Source organism: Melopsittacus undulatus, chromosome 4, assembly GCF_012275295.1.
Source record: "Melopsittacus undulatus isolate bMelUnd1 chromosome 4, bMelUnd1.mat.Z, whole genome shotgun sequence".
Classification (NCBI taxonomy): Eukaryota; Metazoa; Chordata; class Aves; order Psittaciformes; family Psittaculidae; genus Melopsittacus; species Melopsittacus undulatus.
Window position 1 is genome coordinate 21,954,864 of NC_047530.1, and position 21,318 is coordinate 21,976,181.

Genomic DNA, 21,318 nt, shown 5'->3' on the forward strand with positions numbered 1-21,318 from the left:
ATAGTTGCAAATTACAGAGAAAGTATCAAAGGATGCAGGCCTAATCAGCAAACATTACATAGCAGGCTATTTAAATAAACTGTCAGGTATATAAAAAATGAGATGGATGATTAGTAGCTTGATTTTTATTTCAGAAGATTATGATATTGCCAGAGTAGGGAGAAGCAATAAAGACCTTTGAGGTCCTGTCTGGACAAGTTCCTGTGTGATGTACTCTAGGTTATCCTGCTCTTGCAGGGGGGGTTGAACTAGATGATCTTTTGAGGTCCCTTCTAACCCTTGGGATTCTGTGATTCTGTGAGAAGATGAAGTGGCTAGCAAATAAACAAAAACTCCTCTGTCCATTCACGAAAGGGCTACAGACCGCCCTGCTGTGCTAAGGGCTCAGAGCCCATCACAGGTCAATTTACCTTACAGTAGCACCATTAAGATGTGCATCTCCAGAGGACAGTGTAATGACACCAGTGCAAAACCTAACACCACAGCACAGAGCTCCCCATGACTGTATTCTTCTCTGGCCCTCTTGCTAGGAGGTTTTCCACTTTGCTAAGAAATACTTGTCCCTCAGTATGCCACTGCCATTTTTATTTTGACTGTACTTATTTATCTGATCCTAGCTCTGAATAAAACCCACAATGTATTGAATCACTATATGGTTTTGATTCCATCTTCAGAACTGTGACTTTATGCACACATACAGAAAGTAAACATAGCAGGAATTTACAACTTAGAAAATATTACTGGTATTCAGGAATATCAGCAAGGGGATCCTCTAGAAATTCTAGATGCCACTTTGCACCACAGAGAACCCAATGCAGTGCAAATGTCAGCAAGTAAACATGGTGCACACTTTTCCAGGGATAAATCACAGAGAGGTAGATAAGAGCATGGCATCCTTTGTAACCTATGTGAAGTTACAAAGATACTTAAATATCAAACCCTTAGTCTCATTCTCCCACTTCTCCAGCTGCAGAATGAGAAGGAAGGCATTTTTGTCCCCCGCTCACAGGCTTCTTGTGGGGGTTAAAGAACTTAGTGCTTGGATGCCTTGCTGTTAGTGCTACATAAGGAGAGAAAGAGGGAGGGGAAAAAAAAATCACACATTACAGGCCATTTGGCCAAATAGCTGTAAAATACTCAAGATGGTTTCATTAGAAGCACCAGCTTTGTATTAAAACTTCCTGGAGTTACTTCAGTCAGCTCATCACTGGGAGATGAGGACCAGGCACAGCTACTGTCTAACCAGACAGCAAATGCAGCAGTGTCAGAGAGAAAAGAATATAGTCATTTGTCCTGATGGACCTATGGGGCCCAGGGCTTGATCCAAGTTCCTGAAGTTTTCTTTTTAGTTTCTTTGCCTCATCAGGGAAAACAAGTATGTGAGCCGCAGGTCTTCGTTCTGTGAACTATGAAGTACTAAGAGAATTTAAGTATTAACATCACTATTTATTTTACCCTTTGGTGTTTTGTCTCTTTCCCAATTGGTTTATGATGACTAATGTTAAAACTCCATTCCCAGTTATATCTCTAGGGCAAAGAGATAAGATGACATTTAATACAGTGTACCACAGGCCTCTATCTCTTCTAAACATTAAAATCACATACACAGCAAGAAGCAATCATAACAATAGATGTATCTTTTATTCACAGATAAAAACTGAAGCAAGCTATTATAATACATATTTGTACAAAGGATTTGAAAAAACCATAAAAAGGAAGATGATTAGAAAATATGATTCATTATGAAATGTAGTATTACATACACTATTAAACCTTTTCAAAAGTATTTGTTTGGCAACAGTTTATCAATAGTTCCCACACTTAAGTGGCCTCCTTCAAAAAAGCACAAATCTCATGCAGCATGTATAAACTTGATCCTGAGGGTTTGCCTTCCTTAGAAAAACTGTAAAAAGATACACTATTTGTCTTAAAAGTTCAAAATGCAAATGCTATATTTATAGTCAAAACTATATAAAAATATGGACCTAACATAACATTTACAAAAACGTTTTGTTCCTTTTTTTGTTTGTTTTATGGTTTTGGTAATAAACATAATTCTCAATTCCTGCAGTCAAGAGGAAAAAAGAAAACCAAAACAAACCACAGTGCCCTTTGTAGACTTCCTCACATTAAGTTTACAACTCCAAAAAGACCAGGTCTGTAAGAAGTGAGCTTACTAACCAAAGAAGTAGGTAAGCAGTTAATATATATCTATATATGTATATATAAAATGGAAAACAAACATTTACTTTGAGCTGAAAAAGTAATAATACAAAACCTGAAGGTAAAACAATCATCTCCAAATGCCATAATACTCCTTTTCAATAGATAAATGTTCATAAAAATATCTTGAACCCTAACCAAGAAAACAGTCATAATACAGTTTTAATTCTGCTACATAAAACAGCTTTTCTGTGAAACAAGAAGGCAAGTTCAGGTATGAAAACATAATTTACTTATTGCTTTTGCTACAATGTTGTTTGTTTTTTACATACAGTCATAAATACACTATACAGTATAAAATATTTCGTAGGAATACATTTTGTGGTCTGTTCAGGTTTGCTGGCTTTAATTCTAGCACCAAATACAAAAATGAAAATCAAATTAAGTTTAAAGGCACTTCCATTGTATGTTTGTTTGTTTGTTATTAACATAAAATCACAAATCTTGTTTTGTACTACATTTCTTCGCTCCCCTCTGGTAGAAGCAATACTTGATCCTACTTTTATCTTTGCAGAGTTCAGGTCACATTGAGGCACCAAATGATTTATGAACATTCCTACCCCGCAGCTGTTTCTTTCTCTTACAACATTCATTGTTGCTTTTAAGTCTTCACCTTTCCTCCTTCACTTCCCAACTACTTTCTCTACTTCTTCGTGTCAGACAATTCAGCTTCACTTCCTTCAGTCCCTTGCAAAACTTCCTTTCAAACCTCCACTTCCCTTACTCCATCTTGTGCATCTGTTACTCCAATATCAAAACACGTCACTATCATGATATGTGACTTGCACAGATTAACACACTGTTCCAGTTCCTCTGTCACTTGTTCCAGTGCCTCCAGATACTCCTGCGACTCCTTATCGAGATCAGGATCCACTTCAACTGTCAGACAAAAAAAAAGTCAGTGAGAGAAATAGGTCATTGCAAAACATTATTCTATCACAAGCGAGGCAATAATAGTGTACAGTTTTATTTCTCTTGAACTAAGAAATTTTTTTCACTTTGTTCAACAGATGCAAAACTCTACCTTGAGGCTCTAGTTAAGCACAGCACTTTGACTGTAAACAAATCTCATGCCTCAGTTTCCAAGCTGTAACACGGGTATGGAAATATTTTTTTCCTTCTTTGGAAGGAAGGGTAATAAAAGGTTATGTAAGTATCTAATATTAACAAGCATCACAGTGAGTCTCTACATTGTTTTGACATTTTCTTCTAATTGGTTTGGGGGCTGAGAGGGGTGTTCATTTTCAGTCCTACTCAGCACTGTACAAATCCCATTTCACAGAAATATCAATGGAGTCATAGAGTATTTTAGGGCTCAATTCAGCAAAATATCTTTGCAAGAGCTTAACTTTTTCATTGAGACTGCTCATATGCTGAAAATTTGTTACATGATGTTACATTATTGCTAGTTTTGAAAAATACTTACAGTCATCTTTCCATTTATTTGGATCCATCATCAACCTGCACTTTGTCTCTTCCAACTCTTCCTTCAAAAATTCATGCTTTGCCTTTACTTCTCTGATTCGCTGCTGTCGCCTTTCTAGTATCTTCAGCTTGGTATGGAAATACATCAGACCCTTTTAAGACACAGAAAGACCATTTCACTAATTTGCCTGTTATGAGCTGACCTCCAACAGTTAGACACAGAATGCTCCCACCTCCTTGTTTGTAAGAGTTAGTAGGTAGATTGTTTTGTTGTTTTGGGTGATTTTCTTACTTGAACTTTACATTAATAGATTCTAATCTAAAGGAAGAGCACACTACATCACTTAAGCATTCATTGCACTTCTCTGAACTGGCAAACTTCTCAATACATTCTGAAATTACTACTGCTTGTAGAGGATTTTTTTTCAGCAATGTAAATGATAAACACAGCCTAACAATAATGTTAGAGTTCTATATAATCCTCAAACACATGAATTCTTATCTTTTTAAAAGCATTCCTACCTTCTCAACATCCTGGAAAGGCTATTATAAAAGAAACGGAAAAAAGGCATCAGAAGAATATAGATTTCCAGTCTCCAAAATAGAATTAGTCAAAGTGTTTTCCAATTACTAGTAAATTAAACTCAGTGTATCCCTGATTTAATAGAATTCTGTCATTTACATAAAGAGTTAATGACCCTGCCGCTGAAGGAACCTGTAAGGTTTCATCAGCCAGGCTAAGATTATAAAGTCTTCTCATCATGTATTCATTGGTAACTTCCATTTACACCATCAGTCATGTTAGACACAATTAATTTCAGAGAGTAATCATTTCATTTTCTTTGTTAAGGGGACCCCAATATATAAATTGTAAAATTAACAATTATAGTGCTTTAATTGCAATCAATTTCCTGAATACCATTCTGGCATGCAAGCAAGAACTCTGTCTGTATACCGTAATTTAAGGTGTCTGTAGTTGTTGTAAAATATGTGCTGACCTCAGTTTCCTCTTGTCTGTGTCGATGTAATCGTTCCACATCATCAATCTCATAAACTTTTATTTCAAATGGCTCTTTTAAAGTGCCTGGCAAAGGTGGTAGATCAACCCATTGGCCAGTGACACTGGGTTTTCTTCCTAGGGAGGCAGCATCTGGCAATGGAGCAGGAATCAGTCTACGACGCTGGAGACCTAAAATACAGAAGGGAAACATGACTCAGACTCTTAAGAGACTAACAGACTGCCAAATGTACTGTAGTGAATTCAAGAGAGATCTAGGTTCTCAGGATATTTAAGAAGAAATGCTTTTCTTGATCTTTTCCTTTTAGTAAAATACCCTCAGGCTGCTAATCAAGTTACTACCGTAACAAAGTGTGTTTCTCTTAGTTCATGGATGGGAGTAACAGCAGTTTCCCTCCCAAAGCAGATGTCTGAGCCTCAGTTTAGTCTTCTCTTGCAAAATAAGCTGGTGGGCTACAAGGGCACTCATTAACTTATAACGGCAATGAGACAGTTCTTTCAAAACCAATACTGATAATGGCAGATGAATCTGGAAATCTCCTGCTCCTCCAGATGAAGTCAAGAAAGGTTTTCTAAGATCCTTCTCATTTTATTACCTTGTTGCAAAGAGCAAGCAGTTCCCTCCAGAACTTCTACCAATGCTCTAAGGTGTTTGTCATGGTTTAAGTTCAGTTAGTAACTCAGAACCATGTAGTCACTCTCTCACTCCCCCCCTTCTTCCCCCCTGCTCCCAGAGAGAGGGGGAGGAGAATTGAAAGAATGTAACTCCCTTGGGTTGAGATAAGAACAGTCCAGTAACACAAATCACTACTGCTACCATCAATAATAATAATGACAAGGGAAATAACAAGGGAAGAGAATACAACTGCTCACCACCCACTAACCTGTACCCAGTCCGACCTCAGCAGTGATCTAACCCTTCCAGGTAACTGCCCCCAGTTTATATACTGGGCATGACGTGCTGTGGTATGGAATACCTCTTTGGCTAGTTTGGGTCAGGTATCCTGTCTCTGTCCGGCTTCACCTCTTCCCTGGCAGAGCATGAAACTCAGAAAGTCCTTGGTCAGACTAAACATTACTTAGCAACAGCTAAAAACATCAGTGTTATCAGTGCTGTACCCAGGCTGAAAGTCAAAACCACAGCACTGCACCAGCTACTAAGAAGGATTAAAAATGACTGTTACTGCTGAACCCAGGACAGTGCTAAATACCAGCAGTTTTCAATGGACTTTGTGGGGCTGGGAGGCATTCAGAAAGCAGCAATAAACCAAGCTGCAACTTGAGCCACCTCTAATGTCATGGCATACCACCATCGATTTGTACCAGCACTCAGAAGCTCAGAAGATGGTGAAACTCACCAATTCATCAGCAGGAGTGCTCCCAGACTTACAAACAACAAACTGCCTCCTTCATGCACCTGCAAGGGCTGAAGTTTCATGACTTATGTCCTTCAAAAGAGTTGGCACTTTGGTGTCCAGCACTTTTTACAATCCTAAGTCTCTCTTAACTCTAAAAGGCTGACTTTTACACTACATGTGTCAAGGATGAGTACTTGCATAGAGCTGGTCAGGCAATGTTAATAAGGCTGCAGTCCAATCTCTAGGTAGGTAGGAGGGCTGAAGACCACCAGAAACAAGTGGAAATGTCATATGGTAGCAGTAAGTATAAGGAGCTTTTGGGTGACTGGTGACAATAAATTTAGTGCCTAATTTCCACATCTTACTGAAAGCCAGCTCAGATGTAAGTCTACCTTCTGGTCTTCTTACAAAAGTGAGCACATTAAACAGACTGCTGATCGAAGGACAGTGCTGCCAGAATAACTTCTGGGCTGAGACCTCTCCTCTCTACAGGAGAGTTAAGTACAAGTTAAGGCTGTGAGGTAAGCCCCGTCACAAACATAAACATGAAATGGAGACAAAATCCCAGCAGGTAACCCCAAGCAAGACACTGACATGGACACCAGAATGGTTACTGTATGTTGCATATTCTTAAGGAAAACATTCCTAGTTCTTATTTGCACCCTTGCTAATTTCTAAGTAACAAGAACAATCACAATGAGAAGATTTTGGAAGACTTGCTTTTACTTCTGCAACACCTGTTCATCTTTCTCACAATCCCAATCGATTTAGCCTGAATCACCACTACTACCTGCCTGCTGAAATCACCCATTGGAACTTCAGTGTGTAACCACTTTAGTGACAGCTGAATCCTTCTGAAAAGGACACTGAATGTATGCAAAAAAAAAATCATATCCACTGTACCAGCCAGGGTCAACATCCTTTCTCCAAAGATTAGTTGAAGGGTAAGGGAACAAGGTTTCCAGTGACATATACGGAAGCAGGATCTGTTCTTAAATCCAGAAACTGCATGATTTCAATGCAGTCTGGAGTAACATAAGCTACACCAACCATTTTTAACACCTTTCAAAAATTCTAATATATTGTAGACTAATAATGGTTCTCCACCAAACTCTTCTTGTAAGAAGCATTTAAGGAACTTCCTAAGAAACCTCATTTCATGTACAAAGTACGTTATTGTCTCAAAGTCTACAGCACTCCAAAAAAGTAATACATAATTTACAGACACAGAACAATTTCAATTGGAAAAAGAAATATTTTGTCATTTTACAGACCTTATAAGCATTTCCTGGGGCAAAACCAAATATAAATCCATCAGTGGGTAATGCCTTCTCAATATGCATGCCACTTACACAGCTGTTAATACTGATTTGTAAGAAAGGTTTAAGAGGTTGATATGCTACGGAAAGAGAACTGCAGTGAATGTTGCACAAAGTTTCCAAAATGATTTACCACCTGCTGAAGCAACTCAGTCGCTTTGACCAGAAAGCACCATAAGGTCTACGTCTTCACTCATTTGTTTTTCTGCCAGAATTGAGCATCATGGATGTCTCTAGGGATTGTAAGAATTACTGCTTTCCAACCAAGAGCTCAGATTCAGCTCATTGCTATTAGTTCCTACTGTATTTCCAACATTCAATATGCTTTGATTGCTGTATGTAGCTGTGCTCATTAGCTACATGGCACCGATTGCCACTGATTCTTTAAAATACTAAAGGACTTCAACCTAAATCAATAAAAATGAACACTGCAACAGCAGTCATGTGAACCTGATTTTGAAGCAGGCTACAACCAGTAGCACTTGCATGAGCACCACCTGCAAAAGCAGTAAGGAAAGGCACTGGAGCGCCAGAATGACCTGGCGCTTGTATGTCTATCTTTGCCTGGTGTGGTCAGACATGTCAGACTTGACACAGTACATGAGCTAGAGCCACCTGCTCTGAGCACCTCCCCCAGTCATTTTCCTATTGTTTATAGTATCTACAGGTACACTAAATTTTTTTAAATAAAAAAAACTATTACAGTGCAATACATAATTTTGCAATCAGCTGGTAATATTACTATGAGAATCTCTACATCTTATGTACACACCCTACTGCTCTGCCCCTGAGCCTTACCTTTGGGTAATCTAATACACATTTAGCAATCCTCATTAATTCACTCTCCTCCAGGCCTATTCATGTGTTTCTAAACTACAGTCCCAGCCCCTCTCACTGGTTTCTTCACAGACACCTGGCAGCAGAGCTCCTCCTCTTCTCACTGCCCTTCTCTCAGGGATCTTTTCCAACACTCACTTGATCCTCACAAAAACTCATTAGCTCCCACCCAGCACCTTCATTCATCCCAACCCACTCATTAACACACTCCTATTTTGGGCCACCCTGGTGCAGTGCTCACTGCTGATCCTGCCGAGGGAAGAAGGAACATCCTATCTGCCAGCAGATATCTGCTGCCTCCTCCCTCCAAGGGAGGTGGCCAGCACCCCAGGGCACCTGGCACCTTTCCTGCCCCCTCCATTATAGCATCTGTGTCACACCTGCACCTTTGAAGTGAAATGACAAGTAGCTGCTGTCACAGTGATAAATGTGCACATGCAAGTGAATGCATTCAGTCCACCTCCCCACTTCGAGCTTCCCCCAAACCTCCTACTCTGTCAGAAATGCCATGAAAACCCACTTGTGGAGCACGAGTGGACACATGGCCACCTTCTCCTTCGTTTCTTACCTGTTGATCGTTTCTTGGGGGACTTGAGGCTCCTCATCCGGCCTGGTGATGACATTCCGCTTTCACTCATGGAGTCATGGGCCGAGGAGGCACTGCCAGTGGCCTCGCTGTCCCGAATCATGCTCTCGTAGCCACTGCTGCCCCCGCTGTGGTAAAACAGAGCTGTCCTCCCCATGGCTGGTGGCAGCTCCCCACTTAGGACGCTGCTGTTGTCACTGCCATGCCCACTGCTGTATCGCTGAGGCCGCCGGGGTGCCGTTATCTTGCTGTATGGAGATGGCAGCACTGGGATTTGTGACTTCTCATCACTGAGGTTAATGCCACTGTCATTGCCACTGTCAGAGTCAGTGGAGCCTCGGAAGTGGCCCATCTTGGCAGAGCTGCCTGACACTAGCTCATTCACACGGCTGTTGGCTGCTCTCATAGCCTGCTTGGTCCCCATGATGGTCCCTCGGCCAGGTTTGCTGCTGACAGGCTGCACGGAGCGGGGGGCTGCCTTCCCCCCGGGGGCCATGACAGAGCCCTTCCCTGCAGGCTGTGCCAGGGACTTCACAGAGGAACTGAAAGACTTTGACCCGCTGGCAGTAAGGCCTCGGTTTTTATTTCCATTCGCTTGTACCTTCTGGTTAGCTGTGGGTTTTCCCTGGCTGTTTTTACCAGGTATAGGGGCAGTGAAGGCTGGTGATAAACCCACACCAGAGGCAACAGGGGGGACACCCAGTCTGGGGACAGAGCGCCCTGCCCGGCTGTTGCTGGTGCTCCCATTCTCCCTCACCACACTTGCTTTGGATCCAACTGATGTCAGGCTGTCACATCTTTCCAGGGACATGTGGCTCCCATAACGGTGCACAGCTTCACTCTTCGATCCCTTTGCTTTCAAGCTGGATGTCATCTTGGGCAAAGAGTGGTCACCCCTCAGGTTCATTCTGCTGCTGGCACTTTCACTGAAGTAAGACCCAGCTTTCAACCGTAAATCTTCATCTTCAGCTTTCAGCATGGCAGCTCTGGCAAAGTCGAGGCTGGAGGCTTTTCCCCCACCATTACCCAGACCAACAGGTTTCTGTTCCAGGCTCGATTTGCGTATAGGAGGTGTTGGAGGTGTTGGCCCACCCGGCCTGGGCAACATGGCTGACTTCTGTGGTGCACTCTTCTTTCCCAGTGATGATTTCAAGCTGCCAGTAGTCAACGGAACATCCGAATTCCCTCTGGTCACAGTCTCTAACAAAGTACTGTTAGCGTGCGACACTGGCATCACTCCCAGCGTGGTGGCTCCTCTCTTCAGCTGTGGCATCTTCATCACAACTTCTGACTTCTTTGCAGCTCCACTGGAGGATTTGCAGGCCATTTCACAACCATCCACAACCCTCTGTGAACAGGCAAGCATAGTCTGTGACTTTGTCGGCCTGGATGCTGCATCAAAATACTGGGCAGCTTTTCCTGGCTGTTTCTCAGTACCAAATCCATGAGATTTTGGAGACAGCAGTGAGTCTGCAGGTTTTGCTTCCAACTGATAATCAGTGCGCAACAGCCAAGGATCTTCAAATACACCATGTGGATTCTGCAGCTCTTTATAGCTGAGGACAGTATTATTGTTGATTGCAGACGAGGTAGTTTTTGTTTTCCTAGGAAGACTAGAATGTATGGTTTCTATCACAGGCAAATCATGAGAATTACTAAATTTTATTTTTATGGGCTGATCAGTGACACAAAAAGCACTTTTTATCTCAGACACTTTGGTAGTTTCAGAGGTTTGAGGGCTTTTGATAATGCCTGAGGACAGCTTGCTGGAACTCAAGCTCTCACTGTCCAGCTCAGAGAAGCAAAATCCACTGTCATTCAGAGTGCTTTTCAGAGGGACAGATAAATGGGATGAATCCAAGTTGAAGGGCTCCTCGGACTTATTACAGCTGTAAGATGACTGTGCAACAAAACTGTCACTAGATTGGGCTCCATCACTTTCAATTGTACAGATGCTGACTTCACTAAGCCATGAACTGATGGAGGAACGTCTACTGCTGGTAAAAGGATCCTTAGCAAAGGGCACAACAATATCAATATTTACACCAGTAGAAGTCTCCTGTGAGGTATAAGCATCAAACTCATCATTTATGCTGCTGATAATACTGACTGGCCTTGAACCCGATGCAAGGGCCTGAAGGGAGCAGTCACTGTTAAAGCTAATGATACTAGATGGTCTTCCATTATCCATAATCCCACTAATGGACAGTTCTTCCACCACAGTGAAAACAAGCTCATCTTCTCCATTCAGCTCAACAGGCTGCTGCAAAGTCACTGTGGTGGTTAGTATATCCCGGTCAAAACACTTCCCTCTGAACGCTGACCTGAAGCTGTGTACCTCTATTGCACCTGACTGATTCTGGGCGTTGCTACCAACTAAGAAGGTGCTTCCTACAGGGTTTTGCTCAGGTTTGTTTCCCATCTGCTTGCTCATTCCCACAGGAGGAGTCCGAACCATATTGCTATTGTCCAGCTCCAAATTCACAGCTTTGGAGCTCACTATGTCCTCTTTCTGCTGTGGAGGTGGAGGTGCTGGGCTTGGCAAGGGTCTCTTCATGTACAAGGACTTTTCCTTAATTACACATTCAGCTGTGGCTTTATTCTGCTCTGTATTCCTTGAAGGGCTACACCCTGAGGACTGCAGGGTATCAGTGATTGTCTCTCTCTCCCCCTCCAGTACTGAGTCTATTATTGTGTGGTCAGCTCTGCTCTGTGGCTTGGAAAGCTCTGTTTTCAAGTGAGGTGTGCTCTTTTCATGACAATTGCCACTGAAACCCCTTGGAGCAACAGCCTGGTAAGGAAGGTCATGTCCTTTTTTGGGAGATGTGATTTCTTGTGGAATTGGTTTCTTAAATCCTCCAGGAGAAGATATTTTCTCCTTTATCAGCTTAGACTGTGTATTTTCTGTACTTCCAGGGACTGGACTGCAATTGGATGCAACAGAGATTTCTCCACAAGCAAACTTGATGGGTTCCTCACTTCCATCAATGCACTCTAGCCTTTCTTGCAGTTCAGCAAAAGTGTTGCATTTAAAATGGTCCTTATCAGAACTCCTACCAATAGCGGAATTGTCTTTACTTCTCTTCTTGTTTAGGGATGGGATTATGGGAACAAAATCTGGAGGACCTTCATTATCTGTCAATTCCCTGTCAGACAAAGCTGCACCATTGGGACCAACATAGATGACAGTATCACAAGATTGTTCACTGCTGGAGGAATAGTCCGGATCACTAGATATACTCAGGACAGGAAGGTCAGGGTCAAGGGCAACAGTTCGTGGGTGGAAGGGTCGCAAATGGGGTGGTCTGCGGACATGTCCTTCTTCACACGAACTCTCTCCTCCAGATGAGCTGGATGCATACTGTACATGATCAATAAGGGAGATTTTATTAATATTGATATATAGGCATATAAATATGTGCATGTAATTGATTCAAAAGCCAGGTTTGCTATACACTCTGTGCTTTTTGTATACTATCACAACTACATCTAGTAGAAAATGTTGAGTGTGAATTAAAATAACAAGGTCATGCTGCATATATTTTACTATATTAGGAGTAATATAATCATCACACCTTTTCAGATAATATCCATTAAATATTATGCATTTTCTTTCTCCTCAACAGTTTTCTATTCCTTTCTTATTGTTTTTTTAATTAATACAAATAGATGCTTTTGAGATAGTTCCACATATAAGCAAATTAAAAAAAACACGTGTTGGAACAAAAAAGAAGGGAATTTCACGATTAAGGACTGGAGGTGGGATGATGGCCCAGTGCCAAGTCATTTGTCAGTTTGTCTCCTGAGCTTTTATGCATTTTGTATTATTTCTTACCGCCGAGAAATCCCATGTTCCCCCACCAAGAGGTTAGAAAAACTCATTTTCAAATTAATTAATTTCTGCCTGTTTGTGAACCAACCTTGGACTTCTTCTTTCTCATTCGGTGGATCCGTGATGCAAGCTGAATGGTGGTGAGAGTTTCTGCATAATTGACTGGGGAGTCAGAAATATGCGCAATCATAGTAGTTCTGCAGTTGATGTTCCCAAGTGATTCCCTCAACAACATTGTCAACTTGTTGTCCCTGTGTAACAAATGAGAACACTGGGATGGCTTAAAAAAATCACTATCATTTTTTTTTTTTGCAGATTTTTATGCCACAAGCTGTGCTTTCATTTTCATAGGATATATGCATGTATGGTACGTGCAGGTAAGAAATATGCTCCTATTATTTTACCACACTTAAAATGCACAAAGATACCAATATTTTAATTACTTATCTGCCTATGTATTTGCAGCATAACAAGTAATTTTACTCTTTAGTTGGACAACTGTAAACCAAATGATTGATAACTAGTTTAGTTATCTCGAGTTTATCTCATATTACCTAAAAAGCTCTTGAGCTTTTTAGCTGAGCAGAATTAATGCCTGGATAGCTAAGGTCTGTGAGCTCCATGCAAACAGTTTTGATAAGAACTAAAAAAATAAGCCAACAGAAAACAAATATAACAATGTTAGATATCATAAATATATTATTAGTGGCACCCATCTAGTTTCCATTCTGCTGTCCTGGTTTGAGCAGTAGCAGTAATTTTTTCTCCTTCTTGGTAGCTGGTACAGTGCTGTGTTTTGACTTTCGGGCTGAGAACGGTTGCTGATAGCAAGTATGTTTTGAGTTACTGCTCAAATGTTTGGTTTGTCCAAGGCCTTTTCTGAGCTCATGCTCTGCCAGGGAGGAGGGGAGGCCGGGAGGAAGGAGAGACAGGACACCTGACCCAGGCTAGCCAAAGAGGTATTCCATACCATAGCACGTCATACCCAGGATGTAACTGGGAGAGACCCGGAAGGGCTGGAGCTCTGGGGGGATGGAGGAGGTATCGGTTGGTGCTCGGTCGGGCAGGGTGGGGTGAGTTATGGGTTGGTGGCTGGTGAGGTGTTGTATTCTCTCCACTTGTTATTGGCTTTATCATTATTATTTGCAGTAGCAGTAATGGCAGTAGTGATTTGTGTTATGCCTTAGCTATTAAACCGTTCTTATCTCAATCCGTGGGGGCTACATTCTTTGGATTCTCCTTCCTAACTCTCCGGGAGTCGGGGGAGCAAGGGGGGGAGTGACTGAACGAGCTGTGCGCGTTTGGTTTTAAACCACAACATCTGCCTATGGCTATCTGCTCTGACACAGCAAATGGGAAGCAGAATTTCTCTTTGAAGGCTTTCCTGGTGATGAAAGTCCTCCACTATGGACAACAAAGCTGACAACATAGGTGACATTTTGTCCTCCACTGGTCTCTAAGACATCTCTCCCCAGTGCTCTCAGGAGGCTGCTTCCTATTGCCCCCCTGAGCTGGCCCAACATGTGGGAACTACCATCATGTCTACTCACTAAAGCATGGTAGGTGGCAAAGTTGAGCATCTGCCCTTCCCTATTTTAACCCATCCATCCTCTACCCACAGACCTAGCAACTAGCCTGAGGAAAGTACTTTTCCTCCAAACACAGGAAGAAGAAACACCTGTTCAAGATGAAACACTAGATAAACCTGTGAAATTACATGTTTGATAACATCAGCACAAAAGTATAATGCATGAAGATTAATTGCAAGCAGCAATTAAATTTAAGGACTGAAGGCCAAGTTCTGGTAAGGTTTTTACAATGTGGTGGTGTTTTTAAGATGGGCTCCCCATAGGTGTGTTTGACACAGTATTATTAAGTACACTCCACAAAGGAACACACCTAAATGTTTGCTTCTGATAAACAAATGTGCAACAATGTGGTCTTTTTTTTAATTGAAAAGATGTATCATTCAAAAAGGCAAGCAGAAATAATAAACTTTGATAACAACAGTTGATAAACTCTCTAGTATTTTCTGAAATTTCAATACCATTTTTAAATTTGGAAAAAGGAGAGAAAATCCTATTAAATTCTGATTAAATTGTTCACTAATGTCCAGCTGGCTGAGATCAGTCTAAATTCCAAAACCAGGGAACAAACAGGAGGCAGAAGAAACAAAACATTTTGGCCATCTTCCCCCATGTTTTTCAACAATCAAACCCTCCCCAATATTTGAGAAAACTTAAGCATATACCAACATGCATATAATTTTTGTCCCTGTAATTCAGAATTTCACATTGTTAATGTGACTTTTAAAATATTTTGTGTATGTATATATACTTATACCCACGTAGATGAATAGAAACACGTATCTATAATACAGAATTAACCTTCTAGCAGCCTTCTGGTTAAGTAAAGGAGGCCTACAAGAAAGCTGGAGAGGAACTTTTTACAAGGGTATGTAGGGATAGTACAAGAGGGAATGTCTTTAAGCTGACAGAGGGGAGATTTAGATTAGGTATTAGTAAAAAATTCTTCACTATGAGGGTGGCGAGACATTGGCATAGGTTGCCCAAAGAAGCTGTTGCTGTCCCATCCCTGGAAGTGTTCAAAGCCAGGCTGGATGGGGCTTAGAGCAAGCCGGTCTAGCGGAAGGTGTAGCTGCCCACAGCAGGAGTGCTAGAAATAGATGATCTTTAAGGCCCATTCCAACCAAAACCATTCTATGATTCTATGACCTTAAAAGACAACAGACTGTCTCTGACATAACTTGCTTTAACTTCATCTTAGGTAAAGAGCCAATTGTTGATGCAGTTCATTGCTAAGGTAACACCAGCCACAAATTTAAGATAATTCAGACAATAATTCACTTACTTATATGGCACATGCTTAGCACCATTAATTAAGGCCAAAATTACATTGCCCAGGGCAGAGAGAGACAGACACAGAGAGCCTCCTCCATCTCGGCTCTTGCTCAGCACTTTTTCACAGCTCCCTAGATCAATAAGATGCAAACGGCTGCGTCCTCCAGACACTAAAAAAAAAGGTAGAAAAACAGTCGTACATCACGTTCCTTGCATGGACTCAAGCCAAACTTGGTATTCAAAATGTATTCAAATGAGGGAAATAGTGAATACAGGATGGGATAATGACCAAATTAAATATTAATAGAAAGGAAACCATATTTTAGCCACAGCTACCAAAGTTAAAGGTGACTTGTCTGGCTTGAGGATTCACTTCATTTTTTCTTTTTAAGTTTATTGTAAATTATTTTTTAAACTAACCCATTTTAAAACAAACAATATGGTAAGAAGAGTCATACTTCCTCCTTTGCCACTCTTTTCCATGCGATACTGGTATATGTGAAGAGTAAAGAGCATATGTGAATTCCTTCTCTCTTCTTCTTCACATTCAGGTTTGCTGGTACTTCTAGCAGCAATTGCAGCATCAAGGAAAAAGGCAGCTTTCTCTGCTGTTGGAGCCCTTAGCTCACTTTGGTTTTGAAGCTCGAATATAAACAAGAAAATGACTAATTAGCATAGAGGCATCTTTTTTTATTATTTTTTGCTGAACTGGCTAAATCTCTAGGGCACTAAAGGAAACAAATATGTACACCATGGGAGAAGGGCTTATAAAATAAAACCAATAGTATTTTTTTAAAGTTGTCATAATCATAGTCAGATAAAAGGAAATAGAAAGGAGAAGAAAGCCAGCCTTGGAAAAATCTATGTTGTGATATTCATTATACCTGAGTTCCACATATTGGATCTTCTCTCAGATAAACCCCAGGAGACTGGCCATCCTGAAGGCTGCCAGTGGCTACTTCAGCTAACAAATCCTTCAGGTTTTCATCTTTGCCACTGATCTCCACAGCAGATACTCTAATAGAGAATCGAGTCCCGGTTTTTTCTTTACGTTCATTGATTAATTTGAAGAGCCAAGAAATTGCACAGGGAATGATACCAAGGCTTTGTGTAGAGTTATCTTTCCCAATCATGGTAAAAGATTTTCCTAGAATTAAAAGACAAACATGAACTTAATTCACCTTTCTTGTACAAGACAGTATCTCTTCATATCACCACTGTATACTCACTACATGCAATGCCATGTGTTGCACAATGGGAAAGAACAGATGCAAAAATGCAAAATATTTAATTATTAATTCATTGGTATTTATTCAATTAGCTTTGCAATTTTTTAACTCAGACCCACAACAAATTAATGGTAAAAACATTTCTGATCTTTTGATTTTCATCACAATGCACCTATGTAACTTGCTCTTGATTAAGCTAATCTGATGTTACATTTTACCTTTTCAAATTAAAACTTACAATCACAGTATAGAAATAAACCATGATAAGACTGCAAAACTAATTAAAAAGAAATTCTAATCTATTCATATACTCCAGGTTTATTGTTCCAGGAGCTGACAGCATGTAATTACCAAACTGACACAGTAATTAACTGTAACGAATTTGGGAGCTCACCAAGCTTGACATGACCAAAGCAAAATATGCAACCATCTGCACCATTCACAACAGACTGGATTACTTCTGCTACTGTTCCAGAGCATACCTCAGCCTGAAAGAAAGATTTGAGACGAATAAGTAAATGAGCATATACTGCTATGGTTTTTACTATTCTTCTGTAATGAAATGAATGACTCAATATTTTTGAGGCTCAATATTCTTCCCATTTGAACAGCATCAGTCCTATTATTTTAGTAACTATGCTATCTTAAAAAGTAATAAAATACACTACCACAGCCTAAAACAGTTTTCTATTTTACTAAACCAATTCTCTTGAAATGCTGATTCTATGACTAATGTAGCAAACTGAATGCTATCCAACCAGGCTTCCTGCTGGTATAATTGCTTAGCCAAGGCTATTCGGCAACAGTAGCAACTCCACTGAAATTAAGCTACTCAAGAGTGCTCACAGGAATTAAAAAGACATACACACTGAACAAAATGCATTAATATCCCTGAATAAGATTTCATAGTATCACATTTTCCTCTTCCAGGGGAAATATCATTAAAATGAGAACTTGCTAAAATGTTTGAGTGTACTAAAACCAGTTTAGCCACATCAAGGAAGGTTTCACATGTACAATAAGATGATCTATTAAGTACAATTGGGGAAGAGGATATGGTTGGTGTAAATATATAATTACAGTGAAATTATAAAGGCTGTGTTTACAGGTACATGGTAATAAGCTTGCCTCAAGTAATGACACCTGCACTAAAGTGGCTGCACTGGCCAATGTCACCCAGAAGCACCACAAACAGGCCACCCAACAGGCCAGCCACAAAGACCTGAAAGAGCCTAGCTCAAACCAGGGGTCAGTAGCATTAAGGACTGGTGCCAAAACCAGCAAAGAAGCAGGCTGTGACCAGCCACTTTGCAGCAGGGCTGGCAACATAAGTAATAGAAAGCCACTTCCAGTTCTGGACTAATGTTGAGATCACTGTTGCATATTTCTGCACAAAGACACCATTTGAGCTTATGCAAGATATTAAAAACATCCTCCTGATGTGGCTACCATTGCTTTAGTCACTGATGTATGTGGGAGGTCATCCTCTATTTTTAGTGTTTGGCTAAAACTTGGACCTAATAGATATTTTTGTATCTCTAGTTTGTGACCCAAAACCTAAAAAAAAACCCTAGAAGAAGATCTGAGAGTGGGATTCTGAACTAAGTCTTATCATGTTTTCTTGACATTGACGCACCATTCTCATTTTGGATTTTTGTGGTGTATTCTTCACCCTATTTTTTTCCATAAGTTCAGACTTGGAGTAGTTCCTCATACACTCCTGAATTTGTTGCTCTTTCTGAAGCTGTTCTGGGATTTTTTTTTCCTGAACTGAAGATTTTTCCCAGGAAGAAATTTCAGGTGTCCATGAGTACAATTTCACTGAATATAGTGCAGCCCACAGTCCTCCACTAGCTATCCCATTTGCATACCAAATTCCATGTCTGGGGCTATTATTGTACAAATACACCATTTTGCAGGCCAAAGAAAGGCATACACCATCAGCAGCACAACCATCAAGATAAAATAATCAGTCAAACAGTACAAACTGTACTGGCAAAGAAAATATAAAAGCTCCCTAACTGTTTTAGTTATAGCAATCCCACAGGGTTAGTTCAACCTCTTCTCCTAACAGCAGCATTTAATTTAATATTAAGCATATGTTCATTTGCCATTGAAAGCAGTAGGAAAGGACTATTTCAGTGACACCAAATGGGTTAAAACCTAACTGGATAGAAAAGGGAATTTCAAATTGGCTGTATGTCTCTCTTTAACAAGAGAAATGCAGAAGATAACTTAGCCAGCAAATCCATCTCCCCAGATATTATTTCTTAATTTTAAGTTTCTACTAAACTGAAAATGTTAGAATTTACCCACTTGTCTACTAATTACCATTGGGTTTTTTTCCAGGCATTAAGGCAACTCATTCAAATAAAATTCCCCAGAAAGAACTCTTCCAGCAGTCAAATGCAGTGGCCATGAGAAGACAGGAGGTTCATGCAAGTGACTGCAGTACCTGCGAAGCATCCTGAGGGAAAACCGCATCAAAGGCAAACATCTTTGGGACAGCAACAACGCCTCTTCTGTGACCCGCACTGGAAGGCCCACTTGCTGCTGGATCATAAAATGTGATTTGCTTTTTTCGTGGGTCTACCTTTAGGAAGGACATGGATTCAGATGTTTCATGTGCTCCTTGAGAGGGACAAATCCTTACCATCACTTTCACCTGCAAGAATTCAGAAGAAAACAACAACTTGAGTTCCCAGCTACAGATAAATGAATGCAAAGCATTCCTCGCAAGCCCACTCCCCTTCCAATGACACGTTCATTTGTAATATTTAGGTGTGTCAGAATAACCGTGGGATAAAACCAGAGCCAGATTTTCCAGCCTGGTTTCCACCCTGGGGTCTTCATTGAACTAGCTTTTAAAAGGTGCACTTTGTCCCTTCAATTGACTTAATTTCAGTTTTATTATTTCAATTTGTAAATGTCTGGTCTGCAGGTCTGCAGTGGGTATAACCCACTGTAGGTGTAATACCATACCTAAAGAAAAGGGAACTCTAGCCTTTTACCTTTCAAGTACTGTGTGACTGAAAGCACAAACTGATACACTCTGAAAATCAGTCTGAATTACACAAGGCTCAGACATCTAGTGCATTCAAACTGAACTAAATCTAGAAACTTTCAATTCCTTGTTCTCATTCTTCTGATAAAATATATTTTTCTTATAACTTTCTCAGTAGACTTTATGGTGTCATTGCTAGGCTCTTGGGTGGTTAGCTGCAGATTTAATGAGAAAGATGGGAAATAAAAAGAAAACAACAACACGTGAAAAAGTCAAAAAACTTGAAAAGAAACAAATCACAAAGTACATTTCTATTGCAGCACTGCAAATGCTGATTTCCCACACATGGCATTTTAAGACAGCCTTTTTAGAGAGGTCAGATATGTTAGCTGTGCTTTCCAAAGCAGTTTATGGAAACCAAGTTGCTGTATCTCATGAAGCTTCAGTAAAGGCTGCACACCCGCTTCTTTTAAGCTTCCTGGAAATCAAACTCTTACTTTGATAAACTGTGAAATACTGCCTCACACCCACTTACAACCCTTTATCCTTACGAAATGTTCCCAGGCCAGAACCAGCGTGTTTTATACACCTTGGACTGAAGTAAATGACGATTACAGGTGCAACTTTAACTCTGCACTGCCCAGCAGATCAAATATAAGAAAAACCTTCAGACAGAGTGACTTTTCATGGGCCATATAAAACGTTTCAATAATAAGCTGAACAATATTATTATCTCCTTGTCCAACTACTTTCACAGTGTCAGTGTTAACCATCTAGTTGCACTGGGTGAACAGCCTGCACAACTGTAATACGCTACAGCCAGCTCAGCTGGAACAATTTTCACTGTACTCTCCACAGCCCATCAAGAAGCTTCATCTTCAAGAGTGCTACTACTGACCAACAGCACTTGGACATGATTTAGGAGTGAGAAATAGCAACCCCTCTGCTGCAAATCTAGCAGGTGAACTCCCCAAAAACAGAGAACATTCACTAGCTGATGAGTCAGAACTCAGCACTGGTGATGTTGTGCCTCAAATACTGTGTTCAGTTTTGGGTCTTTCAATACAAGGAAGACACTGAGCTGCTGGAGCATGTCCGAAGAAGGGCAACGAAGCTACTGAAGCATATAGAGCACAAGTCTTGTGAGGAGCAGCTGAGGAGTGTGGGTTCTTTATCCTGAAGAAAAGGAGGCTCGGGGGGGACCTTATCGCTCTCTACAACTACCTGAAAGGAGGTTGTAGCGAGGTGGGTGTCAGTCTCTTCTCCCAAGCAACAAGCAATGGTATACTGATGGATAACAGCAGAGCAGTTGACATCATCTACCCAGACTTGTGCAAAGCATTCTACACTGTCCCACACAAAATCCTTGTCTCTAAACTGGAGGGACATAAATTTGACTTATGGACCACCTGGTGGATAACGAATTGGCTGGATGGCCACATGCAGATAATTATGGTCAACTGCTCAATGTCCAGCTGTAGACTGGTAATGAGTGATGTTCATCAGGGATTAGTGTTGGGAAAGATCCTGGTCAGTATCTTTGTCAGTGACACGGACGGTGGGATGGAGTACACCCTTAGCAAGTTTGCTGATGAAACTAAGTTATGTGGTTAGGTTGACATGCTG

At 40.8% G+C, this 21,318-nt stretch overlaps 1 protein-coding gene across 1 annotated transcript in view; it reads right to left on the reverse strand.

The window, feature by feature from the left end:
• Positions 1–1,622: 1,622 nt before the first annotated feature.
• Positions 1,623–21,318, reverse strand: part of KIF26A (kinesin family member 26A) — a 103,375-nt gene continuing 83,679 nt past the window's right edge. Inside the window, exons 6-15 of the mRNA XM_034061807.1 lie at positions 19,144–19,353; positions 17,083–17,176; positions 16,344–16,606; positions 15,918–16,101; positions 15,470–15,629; positions 12,687–12,849; positions 8,749–12,127; positions 4,647–4,837; positions 3,650–3,800; positions 1,623–3,102 (exon numbers count right to left, since the gene is read on the reverse strand). Coding sequence (XP_033917698.1) covers positions 2,927–3,102; positions 3,650–3,800; positions 4,647–4,837; positions 8,749–12,127; positions 12,687–12,849; positions 15,470–15,629; positions 15,918–16,101; positions 16,344–16,606; positions 17,083–17,176; positions 19,144–19,353 — 4,971 coding nt within the window. The 3' untranslated portion in view covers positions 1,623–2,926. The remainder of the gene's footprint in view (positions 3,103–3,649; positions 3,801–4,646; positions 4,838–8,748; positions 12,128–12,686; positions 12,850–15,469; positions 15,630–15,917; positions 16,102–16,343; positions 16,607–17,082; positions 17,177–19,143; positions 19,354–21,318) is intronic.